Source organism: Panonychus citri, unplaced genomic scaffold (assembly GCF_014898815.1).
Source record: "Panonychus citri isolate SS breed McGregor unplaced genomic scaffold, ASM1489881v1 Contig00001, whole genome shotgun sequence".
Lineage (NCBI taxonomy): Eukaryota > Metazoa > Arthropoda > Arachnida > Trombidiformes > Tetranychidae > Panonychus > Panonychus citri.
Genome location: NW_026515406.1, coordinates 336,875 through 354,994, shown reverse-complemented (window position 1 = coordinate 354,994; position 18,120 = coordinate 336,875). Strand labels below are relative to the sequence as shown.

The 18,120-nt window shown below is 32.3% G+C and overlaps 3 protein-coding genes across 3 annotated transcripts; 1 reads left to right on the top strand and 2 right to left on the bottom strand.

Annotated features, from left to right (window-relative positions):
• Position 1: 1 nt before the first annotated feature.
• LOC128386551 (adapter molecule Crk-like) lies at positions 2-3,196 on the bottom strand. The gene is made up of 6 exons (XM_053345601.1): positions 3,030-3,196; positions 2,305-2,427; positions 2,009-2,162; positions 1,632-1,814; positions 1,258-1,440; positions 2-1,172 (listed from the first exon to the last, which is right to left on the bottom strand). The coding sequence occupies exons 1-6, from the start codon at positions 3,062-3,064 to the stop codon at positions 1,029-1,031; spliced, it is 822 nt and encodes a 273-aa protein (XP_053201576.1). The 5' UTR covers positions 3,065-3,196; the 3' UTR covers positions 2-1,028.
• A 130-nt stretch (positions 3,197-3,326) lies between these two features.
• Positions 3,327-18,039, top strand: LOC128386391 (dystrophin-like). Its single transcript, XM_053345425.1, has 17 exons — positions 3,327-3,538; positions 4,428-4,949; positions 5,067-8,150; positions 8,240-8,368; positions 8,439-10,094; positions 10,168-10,278; positions 10,361-10,504; positions 10,688-10,972; positions 13,713-13,824; positions 13,989-14,291; positions 14,845-15,002; positions 15,101-15,522; positions 15,606-15,950; positions 16,028-16,116; positions 16,190-16,907; positions 16,998-17,147; positions 17,412-18,039. The coding sequence occupies exons 1-17, from the start codon at positions 3,497-3,499 to the stop codon at positions 17,950-17,952; spliced, it is 8,811 nt and encodes a 2,936-aa protein (XP_053201400.1). The 5' UTR covers positions 3,327-3,496; the 3' UTR covers positions 17,953-18,039.
• LOC128386532 (serine/arginine-rich splicing factor 4-like) lies at positions 10,979-13,204 on the bottom strand. Its single transcript, XM_053345578.1, has 2 exons — positions 13,023-13,204; positions 10,979-12,964 (listed from the first exon to the last, which is right to left on the bottom strand). The coding sequence occupies exons 1-2, from the start codon at positions 13,198-13,200 to the stop codon at positions 12,180-12,182; spliced, it is 963 nt and encodes a 320-aa protein (XP_053201553.1). The 5' UTR covers positions 13,201-13,204; the 3' UTR covers positions 10,979-12,179.
• Positions 18,040-18,120: the final 81 nt, after the last annotated feature.

Sequence of the window (18,120 nt, the reverse complement as noted above, 5' to 3'; positions counted from 1 at the left end):
ATCGTTGTTAATTGTCGTCATCATTATTAAATTTAGCTTATAATGGGAGCGCATTCGCGCAATTTAGTTAATTGTTACGGTACAAAAAATCATGTGCAACTTTTTGTTGTCTGGATTTGATCACATGAAGTTTGTTGTTGTTGTTGTTGCTTTTCAATTTCCGTTTAACTTTTTGTTTTATACAAGAGGATGATCGAGATGTGTGATGATGATGATTGTGATTTGATTATAACGTTGATATATTTAGTATTTTTATGTGAAATTGGTGTTAATTTGTAGTGTGACAATCTTGATGATCATCTAAATGGGAGGAAATTATTTGGCCTCACGTTGATTATTGATATTTTTTATCGTCTTCTTCATCTTCCAGTTAAACCTTTAGGTTGTGGTCTCACTTTGATATCGTTTTCTGGTCCATCGGTAAGAAAGATCAACTCTGGTTGACAATTTCTCTCCGACTTTCAAACAATTTAATGTCAATAGTTTGCATTTGTCTTCCTCTTCCTTCCATGGCTTTTCTTTTCCAACAATTTAGCTCCCATTTATTTTTCCTTCTCATCAATTTTTCTCTCTCAATATAAATTAATTATACATGTTGATGGTGTGGTGGTGTTGGTGTTGAGAATGAGAGTATAATGGTAGGACTTGATCAAAAATAAAATCAATTAGGAGGAAGTAGACCATCAGCTCCGGATGTTCAGTTAGTCGGGTGTCTCTTTATATGGCTAATCATTAGCCGGGTATCTTTATTGCTTAAACAGGTTTGCCCAATTAATTAACTTTCATTGGGTTAATTTGTTAAGTTTTTTCTCATTCTATGTTTGTTTATGTGTATATAATTTAAGTGTTTTCTTATTGTGAGTGTGTGTGTGTTGTGTTGAATTGTGTTGTATATTCCTATGATTTTTGTTGTGTAATTTGTGTTTTTTTTTACTGTTGCGATGATGATGATGGTGTTGAATGGAAAGGGATTTTCAATTATACACAATTATTGTTGTTTCCTTTAGATTAAATTATTGGAACACAAGTCATGAATTGGTATCCTCTTCTTCAGGATTCTCGGTATCGATAAATTCAACATGATTAAATGGGAAATGTCCAATTTTCCCATTCAACTCTCCTTCCCATTGTCCATCCAATTTTGTTTTGATTACTTTAATTATGTCACCAACCTTTGTGATAGAAATAGAATGAAAAAAAAAGATATTCAATCAATAACAAGTAAAAAAAAATCTATTTCTGTTTACTTTGAATTACCTCTAATTTTAAAGCCGTTTTATCATATGCATTAGGTACTCTTGCTTGTGTTACTTTGGCCATGGCGGGTAATTGTCGTTGTATCTGAGGTGTATTATATTGCGGTTTAGCGGGTATTTGTTTGGTTTGACTAGGAATCGGACTGGAAGTTCTAGTTGTATTTTCATTTTGGGTATCATCATACTGGAAGATATTGATGAGATGATTTATTTTTCCATAATTTTCCCGAGGCAAATTGAGACAGAAAATAAAGGAAGAGAAATGCAGAAGATGAGATATTAATTTTTTTTTTGATGGAGAATAAGAAAAGTTCAAAGTTAATTAGTAACCTCTGTTAGCTACAATAATTAATTAATCTCTCTCTTTTTTCTTACCGGTTCAACATAATTAACAGGAATACAACCTGTTTTGCCCAACCTATTTCTCGCTGTCCACCAATGGTCTTCATCTTTAGAGACGATTGTTAAAATTTCATTCCGTCTGAACGGAAGATCTTCATCATCTCCACTTCCTACGAAATCATATTTAGCACGAACTTTTTCAGACCTTTTGGTGGCCTTTTTATAAGAAACAGAGTAAAGATAAAGAAAAAAGCAAACAAACAATTAATCGGGGAGAGAAAAATGCTTGAGTGATATCATAATAATAACAGTATCACAAACAAATGGTTAGAAAGATGATAAAGTGAGTAAATATATGTAAAGGTTAAATCATCGGTATTGGAAAGTGAGAGAGGGAATTAGCCACTCACTGGTCTTTTTAGTTTAGTTGTATCCAGGAGATGAATTTTGTAAAAGCTCAGTAATGAAGGGATATCGGGAAACATTTGATCGCCCATACGAAAACGAGTCTGGTCATATTGCTGAACTTTATTAATGATGTAATGGCTAACTTTCAAATCTTCTCTGTGGGAAAAGAAAGAAAGAAAAATGAGAACAAGTGAAAATTAATGGTAATTTAGATAAAGAGGATAGGAGAGAAAAGAAAACAATAGAATGTCAGTCAAAATTAAAACCATAGACAAGAGAAAATGGCAAAAATAGTTACCTAACACAGAGAACAAGATCACCAAGGATTGAGCTACTGTTTCGCACCAAAAACACTCCCACTTCATTTTCAGCATTCAATAAGTCAATGGCCTCTTGTCTTGTCATGGAACCAAAATACCAACTGTCCAACCAGAGGGAGAAGTAGGAAGAAGAAGATAAAATAAGATGGGAAAAAGAAAGACGAGAAGCCCAAGAGTTAACAATAATGAATGTGGAAGAGAAAAGAAATAAGAGAATATCAATTAAAAGGCCAAAACAACATCAACCACAGGCTACAAGTGAAAGAGGAAAAAAAATCCTGAGAAAAAGAAGCCAAGCAAATTTGAAAGAGAACTTGATACACAATCAAGACAAGCACAAAACAAATATTAGAGAAGAAAATTAACATTGGTTAACCATTAACAGTTCAATGGAAAAGAATAGAAGAAAAAAAAATCAGGACATGTTAGATTATCATTGGACTATAACATAAGCAATGGAAATAATAGAAATCAAAGGAAAACCATAAATATGAACAATCAAATTTTCACAGATAAATTGACATGAAATTAATCTATCATGACATAATTCTGACCTTTTTCATCTTTTTTTAAAGGCTAAAAATAATGAAAAAGATGAAAGAAAGAGAATAAAATAAATTCCATTGGATAAAAATATTAGAGAAAATCAAAACCAATGTTAAATTAAGAGAAGAAAAAAAATAGAAACAATCAATTACTCTACCTGTTTTTATCATAGGGATCGAAATTTGCTGCCATGATTAGATGGAAGCAGTTGTTAACAAGAACATATAAAACCACAATTAGCAGAAAAAAGAAATTAAAACACAATTAGTTAATTGTTAAAGAAAATGTTACACATAAAAAGTGAGGAAGAAAATGTTTACAAAAAATTGGAGAAAATGAGAAAAATAAATTGACCAAAATTCTTGCGAAAAAAGGTGACATCTAACGACGAGAAAAAGAACTAAAAGAGAAAATTTTAATTAGGTAACATCCCCTAGGGACTTTTCTTCCTCAACTTTTTCCAACAACAAGTTAAGTTGATTGTCATTGATTGTCTTGTCTTTTTTAATTTAATTCTTTTCATTTTAATCTAATTTAATTCTGATTTAACTGTTTGATTAAAATTTTTAAGTCTCTTTTTTATAGTTTTCACGTGAATTTTGTTTAAATTGAAATAGTTACACGATGGAGGAAGATCCGTTCACAATAGAAAATAGTCAATCTAAGGTAAGTTTTTTTTTCTATTCTCTTGTGTGTGTGTGTGAGTGTTAATCTTTTCTGTATCTCGCCTTTTTTTATTATTATTTTTCTCTTGTTGATGCTTTTTTTTCATCTTCTCTCTCTGACTCTCTGTCTAGTTGTCTCTCTATTTTATCCTTGTCGTTTTACACCTCTCTTCTTTGGAGTAACATTTTTCTTTTCTCCATCTTTAGGATAAATACAAATGTAATAATAATTTGTTTGTTTCTCTTGCTAGAGAACGGGCGAGATTTTATCTTTTCTTTCTCTCTTTCTCTTTCTCTTTCTCTCTCTTCATTCTCTTTATTTATTGGTTTCTTTTATTTTCTCTCTCTCTCTCCTTAATTATATCGGTGTGTCAATACTTGACATAAGAGTGAATTATTATTGTTCAGTTTTGAAGGAAAAATTAGATAGAGAGAAAGAGTCTACTGATTATTGGGTTGAGAAAAGTTTTATCTTCGTTTCTCTCTTTTATCTTCACCTTGGTGTTAATTGTATTTGTTGTATTTATATCAGAGAATGAAATGGTTGATTTACAATCAAAACTAATATAAACACAACCATATTATTGTCATGATGAAAAGGGTGAGAAAGAATAGATGAAAATTATTGAGCCTTTTGAATTTTCCTTTCTGGTTACTATCCTTTCACTGTTCGGCTTTTGACAATCAATCAATGAATTGGTTTTATTGTTAATGAATCTACTGATTTGTTGAGTTATTACTTTTCATTGATGAATTTAAGGCTTTTTTTCTCAATTCTATCCAGGCTGATTGTTGTTGATGTATTTATTTCTTTGCGTTTTGTTTTATTCCATTGATGTTTATTATATTTAATTTTTATTTTGTTTCTCTTTACTTGATTTTTCTTATAGGGTAATGGAAATGATGAAGACGATGACGAGGACGACGAGGAGGAAGATGGTGACATAGCCGAGATGCTTGATTACTATAAGGGTGAAATGGAGGAAGCGTTAACTTGGATACTTGAAGCGGAAGAGCATCTGATTGACATTGATTTGATGGAGAAAAATTTACCCGAAGTTAGAAAGATATTTAAAGAGCACGAAGATTTTATCAATTCACTGAAAGATATTCAAATAGAAGTTGCTAAGTTACTGGGTGAGGGTCAAGCTATTGTTGACTCAGAAGAATGTCCACCCGAAGAGAGAACTGAACTTGAACTACAGATGAACCTGTTAAATGAACGATTGGAACAATTAAGTTTAAAAACCCTAGAGTTTCGTAAAAATATTCATGAAACATTGATGATTTTACAACAGAAGCAAATTAATCATCTAAGAAATTGGCTTTTCACTGCTGAGGATAAATTAAGTCAGTTTACCGATTTTGGATCTGATCTTGTCGAGTTAAAGAAACAGTTGACAGATTATCAAGTAAGAGTTTTAGAGATGTCATCATTTACTTTCTTTTAGCAATTATTTGTTCCTCCTCTTTCATTGTTATCAATTTTTCTTTCTTTCTCTCTCTCTTTTGAAAATTATCGCTGACAGAATTTCCAACAGGATTTCAACGTACAAGAAGAAATTGTTGACTCATTACGTGACCTTGTCTGGATTTATGATGATTGTGAAGGATCCAGTCCAACAATGGATAAGCCACCGGATGAACTGCAAGATCAATTAGCCCCATTAGCTGAGAAATGGAATATGGTTCGTAAATTTATCCATGAACGTAAAGAAAATTTGGAAGATATTGTTCACTCATGGGAAAATTTCACCGACGAGGAAAATAAATTCAATTCATGGAGAGCTAAGTTAGATCGAAGGTTAAGGGAAATGGAAGAGGCGGCTGCTGACATGCATATTGGCTCTTCGTTTGTGGGAGAACTTGTTAAACGACTTGAGAGAATGGAGGCTGAAATGGATCGCCAGCGGTCTTTGTATTTGAAAATAGGTGAAGAATCATACGAGCTAATAAATAAGCTTGGCTCGAAATCAGCTGCTGGTTTGGTTATTACCAGAAAAATGGAGACCCTAAAAGAGGTTTGGGAGGCAACGGTTCAAAGGATGAACACCTTAAGCCATGTTGTTTCAAAAATTAATGAGGCCTCACTTGATGAGCTGTCCACCGATAATAATGGGGAGGAGTCCATGACAGAAGGTAATGAAATACTGAAACAGGTTGAAGGGGAATCATCTCACCACATTAACAAACAACAACAACAACAGAAGCAGCAACAAAAAGTAGCTACGCCTACGACTCCAAACCAACTGGTTGGTTCAAGCGCAAAGAAACGTCGGCTTGATAGTTGGCTGATTCAGGAGTGGCAAAAGGCTCTTGATGTGTTTACAACCTGGTTAACCGGTGTTGAAGAGGTAATTGGTGTGGAAGAAGCTACTAATGAAAATTGCACAACTTCATGGAATTCAATGTCTTTAGAGGAGCAGCAAATTTTCTTGGAAGATACTGAAAGTGATCTAGAGATGAGAAGACAAGAATTCGATTCACTTGTTACCAAAGGAAATGAATTTGTGGATGAATTAACCAAATGTGGTGAAAATGAGGAGAGCTCATCTATTAAACAAATTGTGGAAACAGTTAATGAAAGATGGTGTCGAGTTAATCGTACTCTTCGTGAGCGTCAATTAAGACGCCAAGGATTAGTTCAGTTGAATCGTATGGTTGTCGAAACTGGTGCAATGTCTCTTGTACTTGAATCAGCGAAAAAATTTTTACGCGAAAAAACAACAAGTAGTTTAAGTGATTTATCACCTGATATCCTGAAGAAAATTGATGAAAACTGTAAATTAAGGATAAAAGTGCTATCAGCTCAAGAAGATAAAATCTCTAAGCTTCGTAAAGAGTTGGAAGATCTGAAGCGGACATTAAGAACAGCGATCAAAGAACCATCTTATCAGAAAATTGTCTCTTTCTTCAATGAGAGAGAGCAAGTGAATGAACAATTGTGTAATTTGCTTAAGAAAGTTAGTGAATCATTAACTCAATCTAAACTCACCGATGGTTCAACCGAAAAACAAATTCAAGTCACACAACAACAACAACAACAACAACAGTCATCAACATCAAATGGTTGCCCAAGTGATTTAAATCAAAAAGTGGACTCTTCATATGAAAGATTAGTGAAATTGAAAGAAACCAAATTCTCCAAGAAACCAAAGGTTTACTTTGATTTGTTATTAAATGCTAATCAACTTGATGAGTATAATCAACTACTCAATGAGATTGACAACGAGGGAAAACATTTGAAAACATTACTCGCAGAAATATCATCGTCATCATCATTAACATCATCATTATCATCATCATGTAAAGAGAAAAATTTTATCAACCTTTCAAAGCAGCAACAACAAGGACAAAATGACAATACTTTGGTTAAAGAGATGAGAGATAAGTGTAACTCTTCACAAGAGATTTGGGAGTTTTGCCACAATGAGTGTCTCAATAGAATAGCTAATTACCGTAAATTGGAAACAAGCCTGACTACTTTTGACGATGAAACATCAATTCTTGAATCAGAAGTAGAACAATTAACTGATTTTCTCAATGAACTTCGTCCTGCCCTGGGTGATATACAAACACTGGAAAGTGATGTTGAACAATGTAACAAAGTTTTGGACGATATTAAAATAACATTAGAAAGCAATTGTGCACTAATTATATTAAAAAGTGAACAGTTGATTGCTGAATTTGATGAATTCGATGATGATAACAATGATGATTCCAATGGTGATAACAATCAAGGTGGATCAAAGTGTTTACAAGATCGGATGGATAAACTAAAGGAAAAGTGTTCAATGTTAAGGATGAAAGCATCAGATAAAATTCAACAATTGGAAACTGCTTTGAATCGTAGTAAAAATGTTTGCCAATCTTTTGAAAAGCTTGAACGAGACATTGAATCGTTAAGCTTTGAGACTGATGAAGTTAAACATTCGGTTGTTGATGATTATCAGAAGAGCTTTAAATCTGGGCGAACATTACAAGAGAGATTACGAAAAACCAACGATGAGGCAAACAAATTGTCAAAATTATTAAACAATTTATCACCTAGTCATCAACCCACCACCGAATCATTGGAAGAGATGAAAAGTAAAACAGAAACAATCAAAGAAACACTGAAAACATTGATTGAATCCATAGAAGAATATCTAACAACATTGAAACAAAATCATAGTAAATTTGGTGAATTTACCAGGTTAATTATGATGGAAAAAGATTGGTTGGATAAATTGGACAGAAAACTAAAGCGATCTCCACAAACGGCTGCCGATGCTGAAGAAATATCTGGTAATCATGATGATTTAGAAACTTATTTACGACATCGACCTGTTGAACGTAGTGATCGTATTCATAAATTGGCCAATGAATTGATTGCAATGAGTTTCTTTTCTGATTCCGTTGAAATTGAGATAAATAAGGTTGACCAACGTTGGAAAAGTTTACAACATCAAGCTCATCAACGATTACAAGATTTAGAGTCTTCAATCACTTATGCACAACAATGTGATTCTCAAATTTTAAAAGTGCAAAAATGGATTCAAGATGTTGATTGTTTACTTCAACAGCGTTTTGATGAAGATATTCTTGCGGAAGATATGCCGGATGAAGTTGATGTAATTAATTGCTTCTACTAATTACTTTTATTGTCAGATTATTGTCATTAATTATGTTATCATTTCTTTTTATTTTTCACAATTGACAGAAATTGGATCTAGAGTTTAAATCAAATAAACAAATTCTGGACACATTGACTGAAAGTATTGAGAATTATCGTTCTCAGGAAAGATTGGAAGCTGCATCCAGACTTGAGGAACAATTAGCAATCTTAAATGTAAGTGATGATTAATTGATTGATGATTTGGTTTATTTTTAATTGTTGATTCTTTTTTTCTTATTTTTAGTCTCAATATCAAGATCTTGTTATGAAGTTTAAAAAGTATCAGCATCCAACTGATTTTGCGATTCGTTTGAATAGTTTATCGAAAAAGTTAAATGAATTGATGGATAATCTTATTGATCTCAAGGTTAATTCTTATGAATATACTGTAATCCAGGAAGAGTTCAATGAGTGTCGTAAATTAGTTCAAGAGATTGATAATGTACGTGAAGAAATTGATAAAGTTAAAAAGCAAACATCACTTGCTGTGGATTTTGCTGATGATCCGGAAGATTTGGTTCGAGAAGTTGATGTGCTGGAAAAAATTTACGAAAATTTATCTCAAATGGCAAGTGAACGTAAACAAGAGATTGAAAAAGTAATGGAAATTAGTTCAACTGTAATGAATTTATTATACGAACTGAAAAATTGGTTAAATCAACAAGAAGATCCATCGAGTGTTGATCAAAGAGAATTTGGTCAAAAGAAAGATGAACTTCGACAATTAAATGAAAAAGTGCAATTATTATTCCATATTATTGGAAATAAAGACAATAATGATAAATTGAGACTGAATATCGAGACAATTGTTTCCGATTTTGAACTTTTGGAGGAGAAAATGTCTCGTAAATATAATTCCGAATTTACTACTAGAAGTAATAGTTCCGATTTGACACAATTAACGACAAAACAATCATCCTCATTGAAATCACTTAGTAAACAACGACAACTTGGACTTCAACGGTCAATCGATTTATCCGAAGGAATTGATTCCAATCAATCGTCTCCAAAGTCAACTACTAGTCGTAAAGGTTCATTATCAAGAACCATAACTGCAACCGCTGCTTCCGAAGGTCTTCCAATATTATCAACAACAAGAACAACAGAAAGTAACACAGTTAAATTGCTCAATTTTTTTACTCTTCCCGAATTGGAAGATATTGATTACGAATTACAAAACATTCAAATTTATTTGAATACATGTGAGATTTTGAACAAAGGTGATTTTATTGAACAAAAGCAACAATTAGGTGCCTTAAAGAAGATACAAAACACTATGGAATCCCATAAGCCTAAGATTCATAAAATGGTTGCTGAGAAAATGATGATCAACACTATTCATCCCCAAGGATCTGAATATATACCACTGATAGAATCCATTTGGACCCATTGGCAAGCACTTCGAGAATCATTTATGAAACGTCATCGACGTTGGTGGTTTGCTAAAGAGACACGAATTCAGAACGATACAACTTTCAATCAAATTAAATCATTCCTTGATATGGCCGAGAAAACATTAGCCGCTAGTCGATTGCCAACTGGTGAGTTGAACATCGAAGTAGCTAAAAAAGAGGACGAACCTTTGAGAACCGCTTTCAACGAGCATGTACCCGTTTTTGGCACTTTCAAAGTAATGACTAAAAAAATTATGGCCGATCTACCCGATGGTGGGGAGAAGCTTGTTGATCGTATTACTTTGATTGATGAAAAGTGGAAATCAGTAGTTCGTGATTTGGCCTGGCGTAAAGAGCGACTTCACAACGAGGACAAAAATATGGACGTTCTTGGATATTGGAATCAACTGGAAACTTGGATTGGAAAGGTTAACAAAACTTTAGCCAAATTAGAGGGTAAAATTGAAAGCTTCGAGATGGCGAATATCTTACAAAACGAAGTCAAGGTAACTAAATTTCCTTTAATCATCTAATTAAGAAAAAATTTCTTCAATTCATTAATTCATTTTCTCTCTGTAGTTTCTTGAACAAGAATTACAAACTCAATGGTTAAACATGATGACCATTCAATTAGCTCCAACAATGATCATTGAAAAAGATGTTGATACCATGGAAAAAGATTTTTTCAAAGTAGGTTTTCAATCAAATAATGTTCTAATTGCCAATATAATTAACAATTAATTTAACTCTTTTGTTTTAATTTTGTTCCCAGTTAATCATTGGTTTACCTGAAGCTCGTATTTCTATTGACAAATACTTGACCAGTTTCAAAGTGGTCTCACGAATGTTGGACGATGAAATTGATTGGACATCTACTCATTTAGAGGAAGAAACTAAACCTATCGAAGATGCAAGTGTATGTATAACCAGAACAATTTTCTTAATTGTTATCATTTATTTACATAGTTGATAGATAAACACTCTCATGAAAAGAAAAATTGTCCATCTAAATGAACCAATAATCAATTGTAATCGAAAACATTGGAATCTGTATATTGTATCTTCTCATACTAAATAATTTATTTTTATTTATTTTCAGGTACATGAAACCAATTACGAGAAATTAATTGTTATGTTACAAGAAATTGAAAACGATGCAAATAAATTCGGACACAAACCTCCAAGTTTCTTGAAAGAAAAGATGGATTGCCTTAAGGGCAAACGTGAATTACTCCATAAAAAGATGAGATTAAACGCTGATCCAAGTTCAACTGAATGGTACAATTGGCTTAATTCTCAAGTTGATTATATCGCAATTACATTTAAAGATTGTTCTGATGAGAGAGTATTAGAACAATTGAAAAATATTGTCAATCAAATTGAGGTAAGATTAAAATTTAACTCTCTCGCTCTAATCGTTATAATTTCTCCATAAAAATTGTGTTGTATTATTTCATGGAAATGATATATTTATATTATCTAATATTCACCATAAGAAGCATGATCAGAGGATTTAATCTAACGATCTTCACTTTTCATCCTCATATCTTAATCCTATTGTGTTCACTTGATAATCTGAATACATTGACTTTCATTAGAGAGATAATGGTTTGTCATTCCTTTTGTTATTGATGCGGGATTTTTGATGATTATCTTCATCATCAATTCATATCCTACTTGGTTCATAAATGGTTCATGATTTAGATTCAGAGAGTAAAATCTTTGATAATTTAGGTTGATGACTTTCAGCTTATTTGATCAAATGAATACAATTTGATTATTTTAGTTTAATCATTATTGTTCAATCTGATTCCAATTTGATTGCTTGTAAATTTTGTCTCCTCTTTGCAACTTCTTGAGTGAATTCAATTAACTTAATTTTTTGCATCCATCTTTCTGATTCTTAACAATTTAAATATTTTATTCACACAATTGGTTTATTTGTATCAGCTTTTAGTAATATAATGTGTCAGTTGTATCTTTAATAATGAGATGTCGTTATTTTCATCATCACTTTAATACATTTTTATTAGACTATTAGAGTTAATCTGATTTTGTTTCTTCACTGATAACATTGAATATCAACTGTCCATTCAGTTTTCCTGCTCACTAAATGACCTTTAATTCAGTTTATGATATACTATCAATGGATGATAAAAAAAGGTATTAGCCAGTCATTTTTATGTTACACTAAATACAATCAGTAAATCATTGATGATAACTTTCATTATTAACAATCAAACCTTTTTCACACTTTTGTCATTTACAATTACATTAGTAATGATCTTCCATTTGTTTGATCAAACAGAAAACCCATTAGTTAAATTATCAATTACCTTGGAAAATTTAATCTTGATTTCGATATTTTTTTATTATCTTAATCATCTGATTTTGTTAATCAAGTGGAAAAAAGTTGATTTATTATATAATCTCTTGCTTTGTACACTTGATTGTATTAATATTTTCCCTTTTTTTCAATCAAGTGATTCTCAAATTGAATAATTAAAGGGGTAAAATTGATAGAAAAGTTAATTATGGTGATTTAATTCGCGTTTCGATTGGTTCAGATTCTTTAATTTAAATTTGGATTTTTAAATTCTCTTGCTTCTTCTTGATCGATTTCGCGATTTCCGAAATTTACTATGACTTTTATAAGGGACACTTGTCGTTGAATCAAGTGAAGATTGACTTGAACTTAGACTTCGGCTTCGGCTTCGACTTCTACTTCGACTGTGACTTGAACTTCGACTTCGACTTTGACTTTGACTTGGATTTTTGCTTCGACTTCGACTTTGATTTTTGCTTCGACTTCGACTTCTGCTTCTACTTCGACTTTGCATTGATGATAAACCACCAGATCCTCTTTTCGATCGTGTTCTAGATCTTGCTGAAGATCTCGAGCTAAGCCGAGCGCGTGATTGAGGTTTTCTTTTACTTCCCCTTTGACTGTTTGTTGATTTTCTACCTCTACTCTGAGTACTTCGACCTCGTTTACTGCTCCGTAGACTTTGTCTGCTACTCGAGTGTTTCTCTTGAAAATTATTCAAATCTAATTTAGAATCAGAATTCGAGCTTGTTTTGCTTCTAGATGGTTTAAAAAGATCTCTTGAATTAACACCAGATGAAGTGTCTATCGTTTTTCCATCACTTGGTACCAAAATTGTTACTTTTTTCTTATCTTCATCGGATACCCGTTGATCTGAAGATGAATTTGACTGAGATCTTGACCGAGATCTTGACCGAGATTTTGATCGAGATGATGACACTTTTCTTAATATCGGTGATAACAAAGGTGTAATCGACCTCGCAACATTGTGAAAAATTTCTGAAATACCACCGCCCTCCAGGTCATCCTTTTCTTCAACATTTCGTTTACCTTTTAATTAATTCGAAATGATTAAATTGTCTCATATAATATCAGAAAAATGACTTACTTTTATTAGCTTCATCATCTAAATGCTCAATTGAAATCGGACCAGATTTTAAAGTTTCAAGATCTAACGGAGATAAAGATGACAATGAAGACAACGATGAACTAGATGATGGTGATGATGACGATGAAGATGATGACTTTTTCGTCCTCTTTGAACTTTTCGTCTTTTTCCTTGGCATCGATATCGATACAAATTAACTCCAATCAAACCAAAGAAATAGTAACACTCTCATAATCCAACCAATTGCTAATGATTTAAATTATCAATTGTTTAGTATTCTTCCAATTTTGTCGTATCTGTTGATTAACTAATTGCCTTCGATTGTCTTCTTATGTCAAATGATTCTTTTCGACGTTTTTTTTTAATATCTTATTCTATTACACGAGTTTGCTCGATGTCGATTACATAATATGTTCAGAGATCTGAAAACCTTTTCTTTTTCCTCTTTCTCATTCATCTTTCATCTCCATCAACTCTTTTCCCATCACTACGAGTCTCTAATTTTTTACCATTTCAATGTTATCTTAAGTTGTCTACAATTTAAAGCTAACAATTAATTAATCATTTATGTTTTCATATAATTATGTTAACAATACATTAATCATCAGATTAGAAAGAGTTAATCATTTGTTTACTTATTGTGTTAACATTTCATCTAACATTAAAGTTTACAATTTAATTTTCCATTAGAAACAAATTGCAATTCATGAGGATTTAAATTCCATCTCTAGTAACGATAATAACAAGGACCATGATGTTTTGGAAGATGATCAGAGTGCAGAATTAGAAACAATGAATAAAAGTAAGTATTTAATTGTTTTCTACGAAAATTGATTAGATGAATTGTAATTCATGTTTATTTTGAAAGTTATTCGTTTTGCTGAACTTTTGGAAAGGTTTTTTTTTTATTGTTTTTCTGTTTGATTATTTGATTTAATTGTATTTCTTTGTATTGTGATTAATTAGATATATCAAGTTATCGTTGGAATAGTTTGAAGGAGAAAATGCTTGCTTTACAAATTCGCCTCGAGGCAAATTCTGGCGATGAATTGAATCAACTGCTACTTTCATTGCGTGAATTAAATGAATGGGTAATTAAAAAGCGAAGTGATTACAGCTCATTGGGTGATATTATTGGTGATGTTTCCTCACTGACCAAGCAACAAGATGATCTGACCAACCTGAGTCTTTCACTGGATGAAGAGAGGCCAATCATTGAGACAACTCTAATGTCCGGTCGATCACACCTTTCAAAAGGTGATTCTCAAGGTAAATAAATATCTTTATATTCATATTTTTCATGATATTATTTACCTAATCAAAAACTCCTTCAACAATATATATAATCTTCCCAAAAGCAATAACTTATATTTGGTCAAACATTTGATGAAAAAAATGATCTTGTCATCAAGATGATGATGATGATGACCAGCAAATCTTAACCTATACGGTTAATCATATTTTTTTTCATGATGATTACGATGATCAACTTGAATAATATGATTTGGTTTCTATGGTCATTCCATAACAATTTATTTTTTCTACTTATGGATTTCTCTTTCATCACCATCTCTATTGTGTATTTTTTATATTAAGATCATAATGATAATGGTAATAAATATCAATACAAATTCCGTGGCAAATGAAAATGTCCTTTGGTGTATTTGAATGTTTATCTATTGATTGATAGAAATGTCAGAATTTTTTTTCCTGATCTTAAAAAGTTTTTCTTTATTATAAATTGTTGATGGTGAATTTTCAACTTAAAAATTATTGATTAATCTTGCAATTGTCTAATTTGTTTTTCTGTTTAATTTTCCAGGTTACGATGAGATTAGTGGGTCCAGAAATCGTGATAAAGGTGAAATTAACAAGATAACTCAAAGTATCCAATGGGAAGTTGAAAGATTATCCGAAAAATGGTCAGAATTATTAAAAGTAATTGACCATAGGAAAAGACGATTAGATGATATAATGAGAGTAAGTTTCTAGTTGTCATTGCTCATTTATTATCATTGAAATTGTTAATTGTTACTAATTTGACTCTTTTTTACTTGTTTTCTAAAACTTTTTTCCAGAAAATGGTTAAATTACAATTCCAAATGGATGAATTATCATCTAAACTTTGCATAGCCGATATGACCAGAAATAAATGGATACCGATCTCTGAGATTGCTGTTGATCAACTTCCTGAAGTTCTGAACGAGCTTCAAACATTCAGAGATAATATTTATCCACTTCAAAGGTTTGTTGATCAAATGAATGGATCAGCAACCCGAATCAGTGGATCTCAAGTGTTACTTTCTGATGGAGTTCTTAATTGTTTGGAGGAACTAAATACTCGTTGGAAGTTAATTCAAGTCTCTATCGAAGAGAGAAGGAAAAACTTGGAACAAGCAGTAATCGATCACAATACAGCTCAACAGCGTTTCCTAAATGACGCAGTTGAAAATCCATGGGAAAGAGCAGTCGCTTTCAATAAGGTTCCATATTATATAAAGTGAGCATTTTACCCAAGTCAATCTGATTAATTATCAAAATTTCATCCAATTGTTATTGACTTTTTCGTCTTTCTTATTATAGTCATGAAACTGAGACAACCCATTGGGATCATCCTAAAATGACTGAACTCATTAACACCCTAAATGAGTTTAACGAAGTTAGATATTCAGCTTATCGAACTGCGATGAAATTAAGATCAGTCCAACGTCACTTATGCCTTGATTTGGTTAAATTTGATGGATTAATCGAAATCTTCTACAATTGTGGATTAGCGGGACAAAATGAGAAACACCTCAATGTACCGGAAATAATAACAGTCCTTCAAACAATTTACACAGCAACGGCTTCAGGTGATCAAGCGATTGTAATTAATGTACCTTTATCAATCGATTTATGTCTTAATTGGTTACTTAATTTGTACGATACGTAAGTAGTTTGTTATACTAATTTAATTGAATAATAAGTGATGAATTTTTTCTATTCTTTTTCCAATTTGATTTCAGTGCTAATCGAACTGGTTTTATTCGAGCTCTCTCTTTGAAAATTGGCCTGGTTACTTTATGCAAAGGAACTTTAGAGGAAAAATATCGATGTGAGAACTGTTATTTTCTATCCATTTTGTTTCCTAGTTTATTAATTTGGAATATAATTTTCTCGATTGACAGATATGTTCAATGTAGTCGCTGATAACGGACTAGTTGATGAACGAGCTTTGGGAATATTGTTACACGATTTTATTCAAGTGCCTCGTCTCTTGGGAGAGATTGCTTTTGGTGGAAACAATGTTGAACCAAGTGTCCGATCGTGTTTTGACCTTGCCGCACGTAAATCTGAAATTGAATTGATCGATTTTCTTGCCTGGTTACAACGAGAACCTCAATCAACCGTTTGGCTTCCTGTTCTTCATCGTTTAGCAGCCGCTGAAAAGGCTAAACACCAATCAAAGTGTAACGTTTGTAAACAATTTCCAATCATTGGATTCAGATATAAGTGTTTACTTTGTTTTAACTTTGATATGTGTCAAATTTGTTTCTTTTCTGGTCGAACTTTGAAAAATCATAAAAACATCCATCCAATGCAAGAATATTGTCTGACCACTTCCTCAGGTCAAGATATAAAAGATTTTACTCGAATCATACGGAACAAATTTAAATCCAAACGATACTTTAAACGGCATCCAAAATTTGGTTATCTTCCCGTTCAAACGGTTGAAAGTGATGCCGATGTAAACACAAATGAAGGTCACCTCAACTCTCCGACACATACACTCCAACATCCGGACTCTCTTGATATGCATTCAAAACTTGAAATATATGCTAGTCGATTAGCGGAAGTGGAACTGGACGATGGACAAGATCGCAACTTTGACAATTACGAAGAACTGTGAGTTAATATCAATATTTTCTTATATCATTTTGAGTTAATTGTTATTCTAATTATGTTTCGTTTCTAACTCTTTTTTTTGCTCAATAGTGATGATGACCGTCAATCTAATGCTCAATATCATCCAGAGTATGATATCAGTTCACTCACCATTCCTCGTGATCGATTGATTACCACAATTGCCCCAGATCAACGTAATGAACTAGAATCCATTATTAATGGATTAGAACAAGAAAATAGGTTAGTAATAGTTGCTACCAATTTTCACTTTAGGTTGATCAGGTTAATCAGTTGATTAAATTGATAACAATAGCTGTTTTAATCATCGATTTTTTCATCTACTCAGTCTCATTTTCAATTGCTATTAACATCATTTCAATCCAATATTAAATCAATACATTTGATTAGAAATAAAGTTAATCATTGGACTTGTTTGTTTCCATTTTGAATTTCAATATTTTCTTTGACTAATTATTAATTTGGTTGATTTTTCACTATTTTCAGGCAATTACAGGCTGAATATGAACGATTAAAGATCAAAAAGAGCCAACAAGTTAACGGAAAGAGCTCAACTAATGTCCAAAGTGATTCTCACCATTATTCAACCATTGGCTCACTGACCAGGGGAGGAGGTGATATACTTACAGTTAAAGCGGAAGTGGATCCATATGCATCTTTAATCTCATCCAGGGAGGAAATTCTATCCGCTGAAAAGAAAGCCTTACGATCTAAAGAAGACGAACTTGAAGTGAAACGTATCCTTCTTGAAGAGCAAAACAAACGCCTGGAAGCCACTTTGAAACGATTGCGACAATTTTTGTCCAAATTTCCCGATGCAACGAGTTTATCCAACACCCTGCGATCGACACACAGCGATTACGCTACTCCGGCCAAACTATTATCCTCGGCTGGGCGATTACACTATTCAACTAACAACAGTATGGCCTCGCTACGGGTTAATGGATCTTCCGATTCTCATCATCATCTTAATCATCATCAATCATCCAACATTGCTAATCACTCTGACGAAACTGCTAACAGATAGCTGAAGATTAATTGTTTTTAAATTGATTTTTTACTAATTTTAATTCCTATGATTGTTGATTATTTTAAGACAATTTTCTCAATCATCTTAGTCACAAAAGTAGAAGGTGAAAAAAATAGTCAATATTAACATGATTAGTTTTGTTTCACATTGATTAACTTTCCGTTT